Consider the following 13,702-nt stretch of genomic DNA (forward strand, 5'->3'; position numbering starts at 1 on the left):
GAGCATCAAAAACAGGCTAGCTCAATAGACCTGATGCTTGGAGCCCCAAGTTTCCAGCCAACGGTTGCTTCCCAAGCTCTAGCACATGAGCTCTAGCTCTGGAGCAGACAGTCCTGAGTCTACTCCCATTTCTACTGCTTGCGAGGAGTCCTTACACTGTTGTTTCACCTATTCAGCTTCAGTTTCCTCATCTATGACATAGGGATAATGCATGGTAAGCACCTAGCGCAGTATCTGGAACATGGCTGGTGTGCAAAAATAGTAGCCATTGATTCAGGAAAGAATCACTGATAGATGCTTTAATTAGTGAGTGAAAGTCTGATGAGGAAGAGGATATTTACATAATCTTAAAATATCTCTCCATAAATTATTTATTAATTCTAAAAGGGAAAATAATCGAAGGACACTATCAAGAGAGTGAAAAGACAACAAACAAATGGGAGTAAATATTTGCAAATCATATATCTGATAAGGAATTAATACCCAAAATACATAAAGAACTGAACTTCTGCAACTCAACAACAAATACAATTCAAAGGACTCAAATAGACGTATATCCAAAGAAGAAACACAAGTGCTCAATAAGCACATGAAAAGATACTCAGCATCACTAATCATTAGGGAAATGCAAATCAAAACCACAATGAGATAACGCTTAATACTCATGAGGATGGCTGTTACTAAAACAAAAGCAAACCGGAAAAAAACAAATGTTGGTCAAGGATGTGGAGAAACTGGAATCCAAGTGCACTGCTGGTGGGAATATAAAATGGTGCTGCCACTGTGGAAAAATGGAAAAGCCATTGTGACAGTTCTTCAAAAAGTTAAAAACAGGGAGTTCTCAGGTGGCCTAGTGGTTAGGATTCCAGGCTTTCCCTGCCATGCCCCACGTTCAATCCCTGGTCGGGGAACTGAGATTCTGCAAGCGCAGTGCGGCCAAAAACAAAAAAACAAAAACACACACACACACAAACAACAAAAAAAGTTAAAAATAGAATTACTGTATAATCCAGCAATTCCACTTCTAGATATATACTCAAAAGAATTGAAAGCAGGGACTCAGACAGATATTTGTACACCAATGTTCAAAGGTAGAAACAACTGAAGTGTCCATCAGTAAATGAATGGATCAACAAAATGTGATATATACATACAATGGAATATTATTCAGTCATAAAAAGGAACAAAATTCTGATACCTACTACAACATGGGTGATCTTGAAAACATTATGCTTAGTGGAATAAAGCAGACACTAAAGGACATTAAGTACTTATAATAGGCAAATTCATAGAGACAGAAAGTAGAATAGAGGTTACCAGGGGCTAGAGAAAGAGGGGGAATGGGGAATTACTGTTTAATGGGTACAGAGTTTTAGTTTGGGGTGATAAAAAAGTTCTGAAAATATACAGTGGTGATGATTGCACAACACTGTGAATATACTGAATTGTTAAACTAAAAATGGTTAAAATGATAAATTTTATGTTATATGTGTATTTTACCACAATTTTTTAAATGTAAGGGGTACTAAGGTCTGAAGCAGTGTGGGTCCCTTTGAACTCTCTAAACTGACTGGCTTCCTTGACAGTGCCGCACACTGAGAAGACACAGCTGGGATAAAGTCAAAATTGAGCAAAACAGGGACAATAGAGAGACAAAGAAAGAAGAGGTCTAAATCAGGGTCTTAAAGGGCTAGACCATAATATTTTTGGCTTGTAGGTTATAGGGTCCATGTTGCAACTCCTCAATTTTGCAGATTTGGCCTGAGAGCAGCCATAAACATATGTAAATGAATGAGCAGGGCTGTGGTCTAATAAAACCTTATTTACAAAAAAACAGGTGGCCTTTGCCAATCCTTGGTCTAAATAAGAGTGGGAGGGGAACAGAGTCAGCAAGCCACCATATTTTTGAATATTATATGAAAACAACAAAAGAGGGAGCTTTGTGAAGTTAGTAAAACCATCCTGAACCACACAACTCCTTCTAAAAGTTCCAGAAAACTAATTTCATATAAAAATAAACAGCAGAAAATTATTGAGGTCAAATTCATACAAGGTTATTATTAAAAAAAAAAAAAGAGTATAACATTTCTATAAGCTAATGAGAGCACACCAGAAATACGTGCACACGAAACAGCCCAAATTGCAACATACTATTTTAAAACCAGCTAAAAATTAATAAGAAAATGATACATGACATGAATGAACCACAGTAAATAAAGTTAGAAAAACTCATAAACAAGAGTTTTACTTTACTCAGAGTAAAAATTAGAAGGGGAAAATAATGAAGACTAAATTAGAGGAAACATAAGACTAAATAAATGCAATTTAAAGAAAAATGTCTTAAGGAAAATAGGAGGAAATTTTTTAAAGAAACCATAGAAGAGGGCTTCACTGGTGGCGCAGTGGTTAAGAATTGCCAATGCAGGGGACACGGGTTCGAGCTCAGCTTTGGGAAGATCCCACATGCCATGGAGCAACTAAGCCCGTGCACCACAACTACTGAGCCTGCACTCTAGAACCTGCACGCCACAACTACTAAGCCCATGTGCCACAACTACTGAAGCCCACATGCCTAGAGCCCGTGCTCTGCAACAAGAGAAGCCACTGCAATGAGAAGCACTTGCACCACAACGAAGAGTAGACCCTGCTCACCGCAACTAGAGAAAGCCCGTGTGCAGCAATGAAGAGCCAACACAGCCAAATATAAATAAAATAAAATAATTTATTTAAAAAAAAGTATTTTTTTGTGTGGAAAAGTACAAAATTTACTATCTCAACCATTTTTAAGTGTACAGTTCATTAGTGTTAAATACATCTACATTGCTGTGCAATGAATTTCCAGAACTCTTTTCAACTTGCAAGCAAAACTGAAATCTCTAACCATTAAACAACAACTGATTATCTCCTCCCCCTGGTCCCTGGAAACCACCATTCTATGTTTGTGTTTATGATTTTGACTATATCTCATATAAGTGGAACCATAAAGTATCTGTCCTTTTGTGACTGGTTTATTTCACTTAGCATAATATCCCCAAGTTTCATCCATGCTGCAGCATGTGTCAGGTTTTCCTTTAAGGCTGAATTATATTCCAGTATATGTATAGATCACATTTTGTTTATCCATTAATCTGTCAATGGACACTTCGTTTTGCTTCCACCTTTTGGATAGTGAGAATAATGCTCCTATGAACATGGGTGTACAAATATGTCTTTTAGATCCTGCTTTCAATTCTTTGAGTATATACCCAGAAGTGGAATTGCTGGATTATACAATAATTCTATGCTTATTTTTTTGAGGTCCTGCTATACTGTTTTCTATATGTTACACCATTTTACATCAACAGTACAGAAGGGTTCCAATCTCTACATCCTCCCCAACATTTATTATTTTGTTTGTTTTGTTTTACAGTAGCTATTCTAATGGGTGTGAGGTGATTCTCTCTCATTTTTGAGGGATAGTTTTGCCAGGTATAGAATTCTCAGTTCAAAGTTGTTTTTTTTTTCTTTCAGCACTTTAAATACATCATCCTGTTCCCTTCTGGCCTCCAAAGTTTTTGCTGAGAAATTAACTGATAATCTTATTGATGATCCCTTGTACGTGACGAGTCACCTTTCTCTTGCTGCTTTCAACATTGTCCTTATTTTTCTATAGTTTGATTACAGTGTGTCTTGGTGTGGGTCTTTCTGGATTTATCCTACTTGGATTTTAAACTTCTTTGATTTGTAGATGCATGTCTTCACAAATTTGGGTAGTTTTTGGCCAATATTTCTTCAAATAATCTCTTTTTCTTTCTCTCTTCTTCTGGTACTTGCATATATACATATATTGGTCCTCTTGTTGATGTGCCGTAAGTCCCTAAGGATCTGTTTGATTCTTTCTTCTGCCTTCTCAAATCTGCTGTTGAACCCTCAGTGAAATTTTCAATTAAGTTATTGTATTTTTCAGCTCCAGAATGTTTCCTTTTTATAATTTGCTACTATTCTCATTTTGTTCATGTATCATTTTCCTGATTTCCTATAGTTCTTTGTCTGTCTTCCTTTAACTCTTTGAGCTTATTTCAGACAGTTGTTTTAAAGTCTTTATTTAGTAAGTCTGATACCTATGTTTCTTCAGGGAAGGTTCCTGCACTTCATTTTCTTCCTTTGAATAGGCCAGGCTATCCTGCTCCTTGCAATTATTTTGTTGTTGAAAATTGGGCATTTGAAAAAACCACCACCTCTCCTAGCCTTGGCAAACTGGGTCTATGCCAGCAAAATCGTTTACTGATTAAGGTATGTTGTGAGCCTTAGGATCAGCCAAAGTAGAAAGCTAAAGTCTTCAGATGTTTTCTTAGCATACATCTCACCTGGATCTGTGTACCTTTTGTGATTTCTCTCTATAAAAATTGCTTTTATTTGTCTTATGCAGAGTCTTACTCATTTCTCCTTGGGGCCTTAGATAGTCTATCGTATGTCTCCACCCACAATGTCTTGTCTTAGGTGTCTGTGAGTCTTATTCTACTGATTTTATAAGCAATTACTGTCACTTTCTACTGAGTTCCCCTGCAGAGATCCAATTAGGAGAAACAGAAACTAGTTCTTCAGGCAGCTCCCAGACAAGTTAGAATATTGCAAATAAGGTTTGCTCTGCTCCCTTCAGTTTGAAGAGGGAACTGAGAAATGGGCTTCTGTCTCCTCCAGAGCAAGATTGCCCAGAAGTGAGGGGACAAGGGTGAGCAAAAATTCCACAAAATTTTCTATCATTTTGAATGTCGCTTTTTCTTGATAGGCCATTCTTGGTTACTGTAGGCCTCTGACTGTTTTCCAGAGCTCCCACAAGCTCACTTTAGCTAGCTTTTGGTTGTTTTTAATGTCTCTGTTGGGGAACAAGAGGTTGGAGCTTCCTAGCTCTCCATTTTGCTCATGTCATATAGATTTTTTTATTCTCAATGTCATAGGAAGACTTTCAGTTTTTGAGCTGAGGGTATGATGTAAAGAAAGACTATTTTAGGTATATTAAGTACAGACAGGGTACACAATGGATCAAGAGAAAACAGTGGAAGCATTAATTAACCTGTCTTATCTTGCAAGCCATATGCAACTTGAGGTTTGACTCTATGGCCCAAGGATATACCACTGAACCTGGCACATACTATATGCTCAACAAACCTTTGCTGAACCTAAAATTATAGCTTATGTGACTGAACACAGAATCCTCAAGCCAGCCCCATAGTGTGTGGCAGGTAAGACAGTCAAGACTAAACACACTCTAAGACTTCTGCATCATGCTAGTGGGTAGAATCTACACCAGGATTCAGCATGCCAGCTCTTGAAGCTTCCATGGGAAGAGTGCAGATGTCCTACAGAACACACTGAGGACCTCATGAGGAAGATTATCGGTGGAGAGGGAACCTTCTCCTCCCCACTCTGGAACCATCTAAACAAGGATCAGCAAATTACAGATTACTGCCCAATTCTGTAAATAGTTGTACTGGAACACAGTCCCACTCATCTATATATTGTCCATGGCCGCTTTCATGCTGTAACAGCAGAATTAAGTAGTTGTGATGGTAATTTATGACCTGCAAAGGCTAAAATACTATCTGGCCCTTTACAGATGAGGCTTGCTGATCCCTGTTCTAAACAGTAGAGTGAAGTCTAAAGGGGCTAGAGGCTGCTGTGGATTACATAACATTTAATAAGGGCCTAAGATGACAGATAACTCAGTAGTCCACAGGAACCAACCGATGAAACTTAGTCACTTTCTTTTCAGGGAGAGAATACTTGGGGGTGGGGGGGAACAGGGACAGGTTTCAACAAATGATGCTAGGATAAATGGATATCCACATGCAAAAGAATGAAGCTGGACTCCCTCCTCACACCATATACAAAAATAGCCTCAAATGGATTGAAGGCCTAAATGTATAAAATTTTTAGAAGTTACACAGGAGCAAATATTTATGACATTGGTTTAGGCAATGGATTCTTAGATATGAGGCCAAAATTAGAAGCAAAAGCAACAAAAAAGAGATATACTGGATTTCATCTAAATTAAAAACTTAGGTGCTCCAAAGGACACCATCAAGAAAGTGAAAAGACAACCCAAAAATGGGAGAAGATAACTGTATATCATATATCTGCCAAGGGCCTAGTATCTAGATTATATAAAGAAATCTTACAATTCAAAAATAAAGACAAACAACCCAATTAAAAATGGGCAAAGGAGAAGAGCAAAGCTAGGAGTCTGATGCTACATAACTTTAAGATTTAATACAAAGCTACAATAATCAAGGCAGTGTGATATTGGTGAAAGAATAGAAAACAGACCAATAGAACAAAATAGAGCCTAGAAACAGACCCACACAAAGAAAATCAACCGATCTTTGCCAAAGGAACAAAAGCAACTGAATGGAGAAAGGATAGTCTTTTCCACAAATGGTGCTGGAGCAACTGAATATTCACATGCAAAAATGAATGTAGGGACTTCCCTGGCAGTCCAGTGGTTAAGACTCCATGCAACCACTGCAGGGACAGCAGGTTTGATCCCTGGTCGAGGAACTAAATCCCACATGCCACGAGGCACAGCACTCTCCCCACCCCTGTGGCTTTTGTAGACTTTTTACAAAAATTAACTCAAAATGGATCATAGACCTAAATGTAAAATGCAAAACTATAAAACTCCAAAAGCTAACACAGAAGAAAATCTAGGTGACCTTGGGCTTCATGATGACCTTTTAGGTACAATATCAAAAGCATGATCCATGAGGGAATTCCCTGGCAGTCTAGCGGTTAGGACTCTGCACTTCCAGTGCAGGGGGAGTGGGTTTGATCCCTGGTCAGGGAACTAAGATCCCACATGCCACGCAGTGAGGCCAAAAAAAAAAAAAAAAAAAAGCATGAACCATGAAAGAAAAAATGGATAGGATGGACTTCATTAAAATTAAAACTTCTGCCCTGTGAAAGATACTATTAAGAGAATGAAAAGAGAAGCCACAGAGACTGGGAGAAAAATATCCGTAAAACACATATTTGATAAAGAACTAGTTTCCAAAATATATTTTAAAAACCTCTTAAATCTCAACAACCTAACTAAAAACTGAGCAAGAGATCGGGACACTTCATCAAAAAAGACAGCGAGATGGCAAATAAACATATGAAAAGATGCTGAACATACGTCTTTAGGGAACTGCAAATTAAAACAACAATGTGTAATATCACACACCTATTAGAGTGACCAAAATCCAAAACACTGACACCACCAAATTCTGGTGAGGATGTGGAACAAAAGAAACTCTCATTCATGCTGGTGGTGATGCAAACTGGTACAGCCACTTTGGAAGACAATTTGGCAGTTTCTTATAAAGCTAAACATACTCTTACCATATGATCCAACTATCACACTCCTTGGTATTTACACAAATGAGTTAAAAACTTCTGTCCACACAAACCTACACACAAATGTTTATAGCAGCTATTTTTGATAATTGCCAAAACTTGATGGTAACCAAGATTTCCTTCAATAGGTGAATGGATAAACAATCTGGTAGATGCAGACAATGGAATATTATTCAATACTAAAAAGAAATGAACTGTCATGCTATGAAATGACATGGAGTAACCTAAGTGAAAAATCCAATCTGAAAAGGTTACATACTGTATGATTCCAACTATACGACATTCTGAAAAAGGCAAAACTATGAAGACAGTGAAAAGATCAGTGGTTGCCAACAATTTAGAGGAAGGGAAGGAGGGATGAATAGGTGGAACATAGGGTATTTTTAGGGCATTGAAAATATTCTGATGATACTGTAATGATGTCACATATAACATTATATATATAATATTACATATTTGTCAAAACCCATTCTAAGTATGCATTACTGCACTTTCTGCACTTACATTAGGTTCACAAAGAATGAACCTAATGTAAACTATGGACCTTTAGTAACAATGTACCAATACTGGCTCATCAGCTATAACAAATGCACCACACTAATGCAAGATGTTAATAGGGGAAACTGTGTGTTGGGAGGGGTGGGGACAAGGGACTATAGAGGAACTCTCTCTACTTTCTGCTCAATTTCTCTGTAAACCTAAAACTCCTTGAAAAAACAAAATCTATTAATTTTTTAAGGTGCAAAGGATTTCAATAGGCATTTTTCCAAATAAGATATACAAGTGGCCAATAAGCACATGAAAAGATGCTCAACCTTAGTAGCCACTAGGGAAATACAAATCAAAACCACGAGATAGCACTTCACAAACACTAGGCTGGCTATAATCAACAAGAGGGACAATAACAAGTGAAAGATTGGATTCCATCTTTTTTGGCCATGCTGCGCAGCTTGCGGGACCTTAGTTCCCTGACCAGGGATTGAACCCTGGCCATGGCAGTGAAAGCGCCGAGTCCTAACCGCTGGACCGCCAGGGAATTCCCTGGATTCCATCTTGTGTTGTTGGTGGAAACATGAAATGGTACATGTACTATGGAAAACAGTTTGGTAGTTCATCAAAAAGTTAAACACAGGGACTGCCCTGGCGGTCCAGTGGTTAAGACTCTGTGCTTCCACTGCAGGGGGCATGGGTTTGATCCCTGGTTGGGGAACTAAGATTCTGCATGCCACAAGGCATGGCCAAAAAATTAATCTAAAAAAAAAAAAAAAAAAGTTAAACACAGAGTTACCATATGACCCAACAATTCCACTCCTAGGTATGTATATTCAAGAAAGGTAAACAGTCACAAAAAATTTATATATGAATGTTCACAGCAGCATATTCATAACAGCCAAAGAGTAGACACAACCCAAATGTCTATCAACTGATGAACTGATAAACAAAATGTGGTATATCCATTCAAAGAAGTATTATTCAGCCATAAAAAGGAATGGTACAACATATTTGAGCCTTGAAAAAATTATGCTAAATGAAAGAAGTCAGATACAAGAGGCCATATACTGTATGATTCAATTTATATGAAATGTCCAAAATAGGCAAATACAGACAGACAGAAAGTAGAAAGTAGATTACTGGTTGCCAGGGACTATGGGTAATTGGGAATGACTGCTAACAGATATGGGGCTTCTTTTAGGGGTGATGAAACCATTCTGGAATTAGGTAGTAGTGATGATTGTATAATCTTGTGATTATACTCAAAACCACTGAGTGGTATATTTTAAAATGATAAATTTTATGGTATGTGAATTATATCTTTTTTTTAAAGATTTTTTTGATGTGGAACATTTTTCTTTTTTATAAGTCCTTATTAAACTTGTTACAACATTGCTTCTGTTTTATGTTTTGGCCCCTTGGCCACGAGGCACGTGGGACCCCAGCTCCTTGACCAGGGAACAAACCCACACCCCCCTCATTGGAAGGCTAAGTGCAGCTTCCACTGGACTGCCAATGAAGTCCCTGTGAATTATATCTTTATTTTTAAAATATGTAAAAGGCTTTCTGGCCAGTTCTGGGCAGTTTTGCTTCCTTTTATCCCCTTAGTTCATTGTGTAATTAAATCAGATTGACAATCCTTTTCAGGGTATGTGGTCTGTTTTATAGTTTACTGAGAAATGATCCATTTACACGAGCAGTAATAAATTGGTTTCAGGGGAGAAAATGATTTAGCAAAGAATATACAGGAGGACTGATCCTCTCATCTCTCACTAGGGTATAAGCTCTTGAGAGCTGGTATGCTTACACAATGACTGATTAGGAAAACAGTACCCATTATTTTATGAACAAGCCTTGAATAAGTGGCAAGTCCTCTGAGGTGGTAGTGTGTCATACAGTAACTTTTAAGCAAAAAGAGGCAAGGAAATTATTTGGATAAACCTCTAAGTGAGAGTCAACTTCATCTTTTAAGAGTTCAGCGGTACCTTCTTGAAAGATCAATCCCCTCAGTGCTGCGTCTCCCAGAGTGACTGGACTGGGTGTCAGTCTCCATGTTTGGGACATAATTTAACTATCCACTATACATTTAATAACTTTCGCAGAGGCCAAGGACAACGTGTACATAAACAGATTTTTTTTTTCTTTTTAAAGAATAAAACAGTCACCTGGTCAAAAACTGAAGCCATACAGAAGGACATAAAATGAAAAGCAAGTCTCATAGACTCCCAGCTCTCCTTTCCAGATATGATCCTGGTTAAGTTTCTTGTGTAAATTACAACCTTTTATTTCTGAAATGTTGATTACTAATGCTATGGGAATATTACAAAGACCATATTTCTTATAAAGGTTAAGTCTCCTAGAGCCTGTCTGACTTAATCAGAAACTTAATCAGAGGCTAAATTCAGATCCCAAATAAAGAAACTTAAAATTTTTTTGAAATCCAACACAAAATTTAGATCTAAATAGATTCAACTTAAGAAAAAAATTAAAATTAAAAAAAATATATATATGTTAGCTTTTAAGTCAGATTTCATTTTATTTCTTCCTATCCATGGCAAAACAAACTCTTCAAAGATTTATAAAAATAGCACAAGTTGGCAGTCATCTGCAAACAATTTATTATTAACTAATTAAGCCCTAAATCCATGAAGAAAAAGCACCTAACACACTCAAGGTCAAAATGAAACAAAAATAATACAAGCACATGCATGCCTTGACAAATCAACAGCTCCTGGTAAAATTCCTGATACTCAAAAGAGAGATTTAAAAATAAATGCCCTGGGCCTTTCTCCCCTTCTGAGATGGCCCACACTCTGTCTGGGGAGTGTGTTTCTCTCTAAATAAATCCACTTCTTACCCATCACTTTGTCTCTCACTGAATTCTTTCTGCCATGAAAAATAAAAATAAAAATAAAAAAATAAATACCCTGTATGTGTATGGCTGATTCATTTTGTTGTGCAGTGGAGGCTAACACAACACTGTAAAGCAACCATACTCCAATAAAAATTAATTTTAAAAAATATAAAATAAAAAATAAATGCCCTGTTAATTTCAATGTTGCCTGTAAGCAGATCTCAACTGATCTTTAGATGATAAGGTTAAGATGAACATAACTGCCTGTTGGCAGGGGTGGTGGGGAAGCTGAAATAACCTGGGAATTCCTAGGGGTGGGAAGTAATCCAATAAACAGAAGCACTGAAAATGTGATCTTACAACACGAGTACCAATTTGAAAAATTAATGTCTATGGGCATTTTCTTCCCCAAATCGGGAGCAGAGTGAATATGGGAAATTAATTTTTAACAATATTCCTAGGATCTAAGGCAACTACATGTCTGGGGCTACTAAACTCTCCAAAGCCTGAATATTAACAAGTTCTTCACATGGTAATTATTCTAATATTCTAAATTCAAAAACTGATGCAACAGTCAACAAATTCAAATTCTTATTAATTAACCTCTAGCTCTTCATATTCCATCCACAAAAAGAGCTACATAACTGTACCTTCTTCATTTTGGGGTTTTTTTTGTTTTGAGCCACAATTTGCACCTTGTGGGATCTTAGTTCCCCGACCAGGGATTGAACCCATGCCCTCAGCAGTGAAAGTGCAGAGTCCTAACCACTGGAACCCCAGGGAATTGCCCTTTTTAAAAGATGCAAACAATTTGCCCATTGTGCAAATGAAGCTCACCTGGCTTCAACAGGCAGAGCCTGTCACAGGGCAGGAAACTGAAGGTATTCAGAAAGGCAGGTGACACGGTCATTCAGTCTGGAGTGCCTCTTTTCAACTGGAGTGAGCTGGTGCCCTAACATTTAAGACTAATTAGTGAGCTGTAAACAAAGCCCATGCCAGCAGAGGAAAGGGGCCTTTAGACCTGATGAAGAGTTGTCCAGGCCGTTCTCTTCTTATCTCTGCTGTTCTCAAGGAAAAGACTCCTTTAAGGTGAGCCAAGTTCAGTGGCTCATTTTAACTTAGAGCAACTATTTGCTGCTTTGGGAGTTTTTAGCCATCTAACAGGATTCTCGTAACTCAGCTCTCATCCTAGCAGGGCTCTGCATGCCTGCTTGGGAAGTTCCTGGGGAAGCAGATGAAATTAATTAGGATAAAGCCCATCAAAGCCAGTGCAAGTGTTTTACCAGCTGTGTACAGGGACCTTCCCACAACCATGGCAAAGGCCACAGAAGAAATATTTTTACCACAGAGAGTTCCACAGTATTGTCCTCTTGGACTCACTCTTCCTCTCTTTAGCTCTCTGCCCTGACAACCTCAGCCTATCCACCATGTTTCTTCTTTCAGAGGCACAAGGATTTCTTTTTAGCTTATTTTTGAGAAAGGCTTATTTTTGTGGTTTACCCAACTAACCAGGAAATCAGGCCTGTTGGGATAGAAGGTAAAACCAAATAAATAATCCTCTGAATGTCTGGGAAATGGCTGCTGGGCCTTTCAACTTCACGAGACACTTGGGCCAGTTGTGCTCTTCTATGCTGGGTCCTCTTCGTCCATTGTCATGTCATCGTTGGTATTTTGCTTCTGCTCAGCCTCTGGCCCCGCAGGGAGGATGCTTGTGACGGTGTGGAGCAGAGCTTCTATCTGCTCCTCTGTCAGCCGTTCTTCACTCTCCTCCACCATCTGCAGAAGGAAAGAAAACCCTCCAGGAGTTACAATGGGGCCTCACAGACAGGGCCCTGCCCATGTTGTTCCTGGTCCCGGCCCAGCCCCTCAGCACAGAGCTCAGGGCCTAGCTCCTGAGCTGCCTGGGGTCTCTAGGTCCTTTCCATCTTGGCTCCACGGGAGTGAGAAGCCAGCTCAAATTCCAGGGTAAGCCGACGTGGCCGCTCCAAATGGGTCAGCGAAAAAAGCGAGTTGCACGTTAGCATTTTTCCTTAAAAAGCAAAGCCTAACAGTTCTCTACTCACACACACACACACACACACACACACTCACACACACACACACATACACACACCCATGAATATGCTGTTTATGCAAAGAAAACTCATCTCTGGGGAGCGAAATGGCATTTTATATACTTCTGTATATCACAACAAGCCCATCTGTAACTTATGAATAGTATCAACAACTCATTTGATGACTGCCCACTATGTGCCAAATGGCCTGTACATTTTTTCTAATCCTCACTACTACCACCACTGACAAGAGCTGTCAGGGAGCTCTTGTGCCTGGCACTGTGCCTTGCACTTCACACCCATTATTTCTTTTAAACCTCACAGCAAGCCCAGCAAAGGGCAGAACTACAATCCCAAGCCAGACCTGCCCATCTCTAACACCTACAATCTAACACACACCCCGTGGCCTTGGTCATCTCCTGGGAATGCAGAACAGGAGTCCGATGAGTGATGGCTGGGAAACAATCCCCCACCGCCCCATCAAAGGTCCACTTAGAGCCCAGTTTCTGACATGGTCCTGGATATCTGAACGCACAGATGATATCCACAATTTGTAGCCTCACCTCTAATTCTCAATATGTTAATTAATACAAACATGATGTCATCAACCACCTCTGTAAAAGCAGTATGCAGGCGGTCAAGTTACTTAACCACGCTCACTTGGTGGCATTAGCCATCTATCACAAATAGCTTTCTCAGTTAAAGGTGTCCAGGGTCCTACCCTATGGCATAACAATCTCTGAAATCTGGCAACTAAGACCAAAAGGAATTTCAGAAAGAAATCCTGGCAGATTTAAGTAAAGCATGATGACAAGCTTGGCTCACAATCCTCAAAAGGACTTTAGTCTGACTGCCTAGCTTCACAAACAACAGTACAGAAGCTAAAGAAGCCAGGTGACATGCCCAAGATCAAAGTCCTGGCAAACCA

At 38.9% G+C, this 13,702-nt stretch overlaps 1 protein-coding gene across 10 annotated transcripts in view; it reads right to left on the bottom strand.

Moving 5' to 3' along the window:
• The window catches only part of CRCP (CGRP receptor component), an 86,541-nt gene that overhangs the window by 34,937 nt on the left and 37,902 nt on the right, over positions 1-13,702 (bottom strand). For 5 of the 10 annotated variants that reach the window (XM_007186500.2, XM_007186499.2, XM_007186497.2 and 2 more), the window contains one exon: positions 2,283-12,496. In XM_007186500.2, the coding sequence (XP_007186562.1) occupies positions 12,347-12,496 (150 nt within the window). In that variant the 3' untranslated portion in view covers positions 2,283-12,346. Of the gene's footprint in view, positions 1-2,282; positions 12,497-13,702 lie in introns of those variants that run through there. The other 5 variants (XR_009005384.1, XR_009005382.1, XR_009005381.1 and 2 more) reach the window with 2 other exon arrangements.

This window comes from Balaenoptera acutorostrata, chromosome 15 (assembly GCF_949987535.1).
Source record: "Balaenoptera acutorostrata chromosome 15, mBalAcu1.1, whole genome shotgun sequence".
NCBI lineage: Eukaryota > Metazoa > Chordata > Mammalia > Artiodactyla > Balaenopteridae > Balaenoptera > Balaenoptera acutorostrata.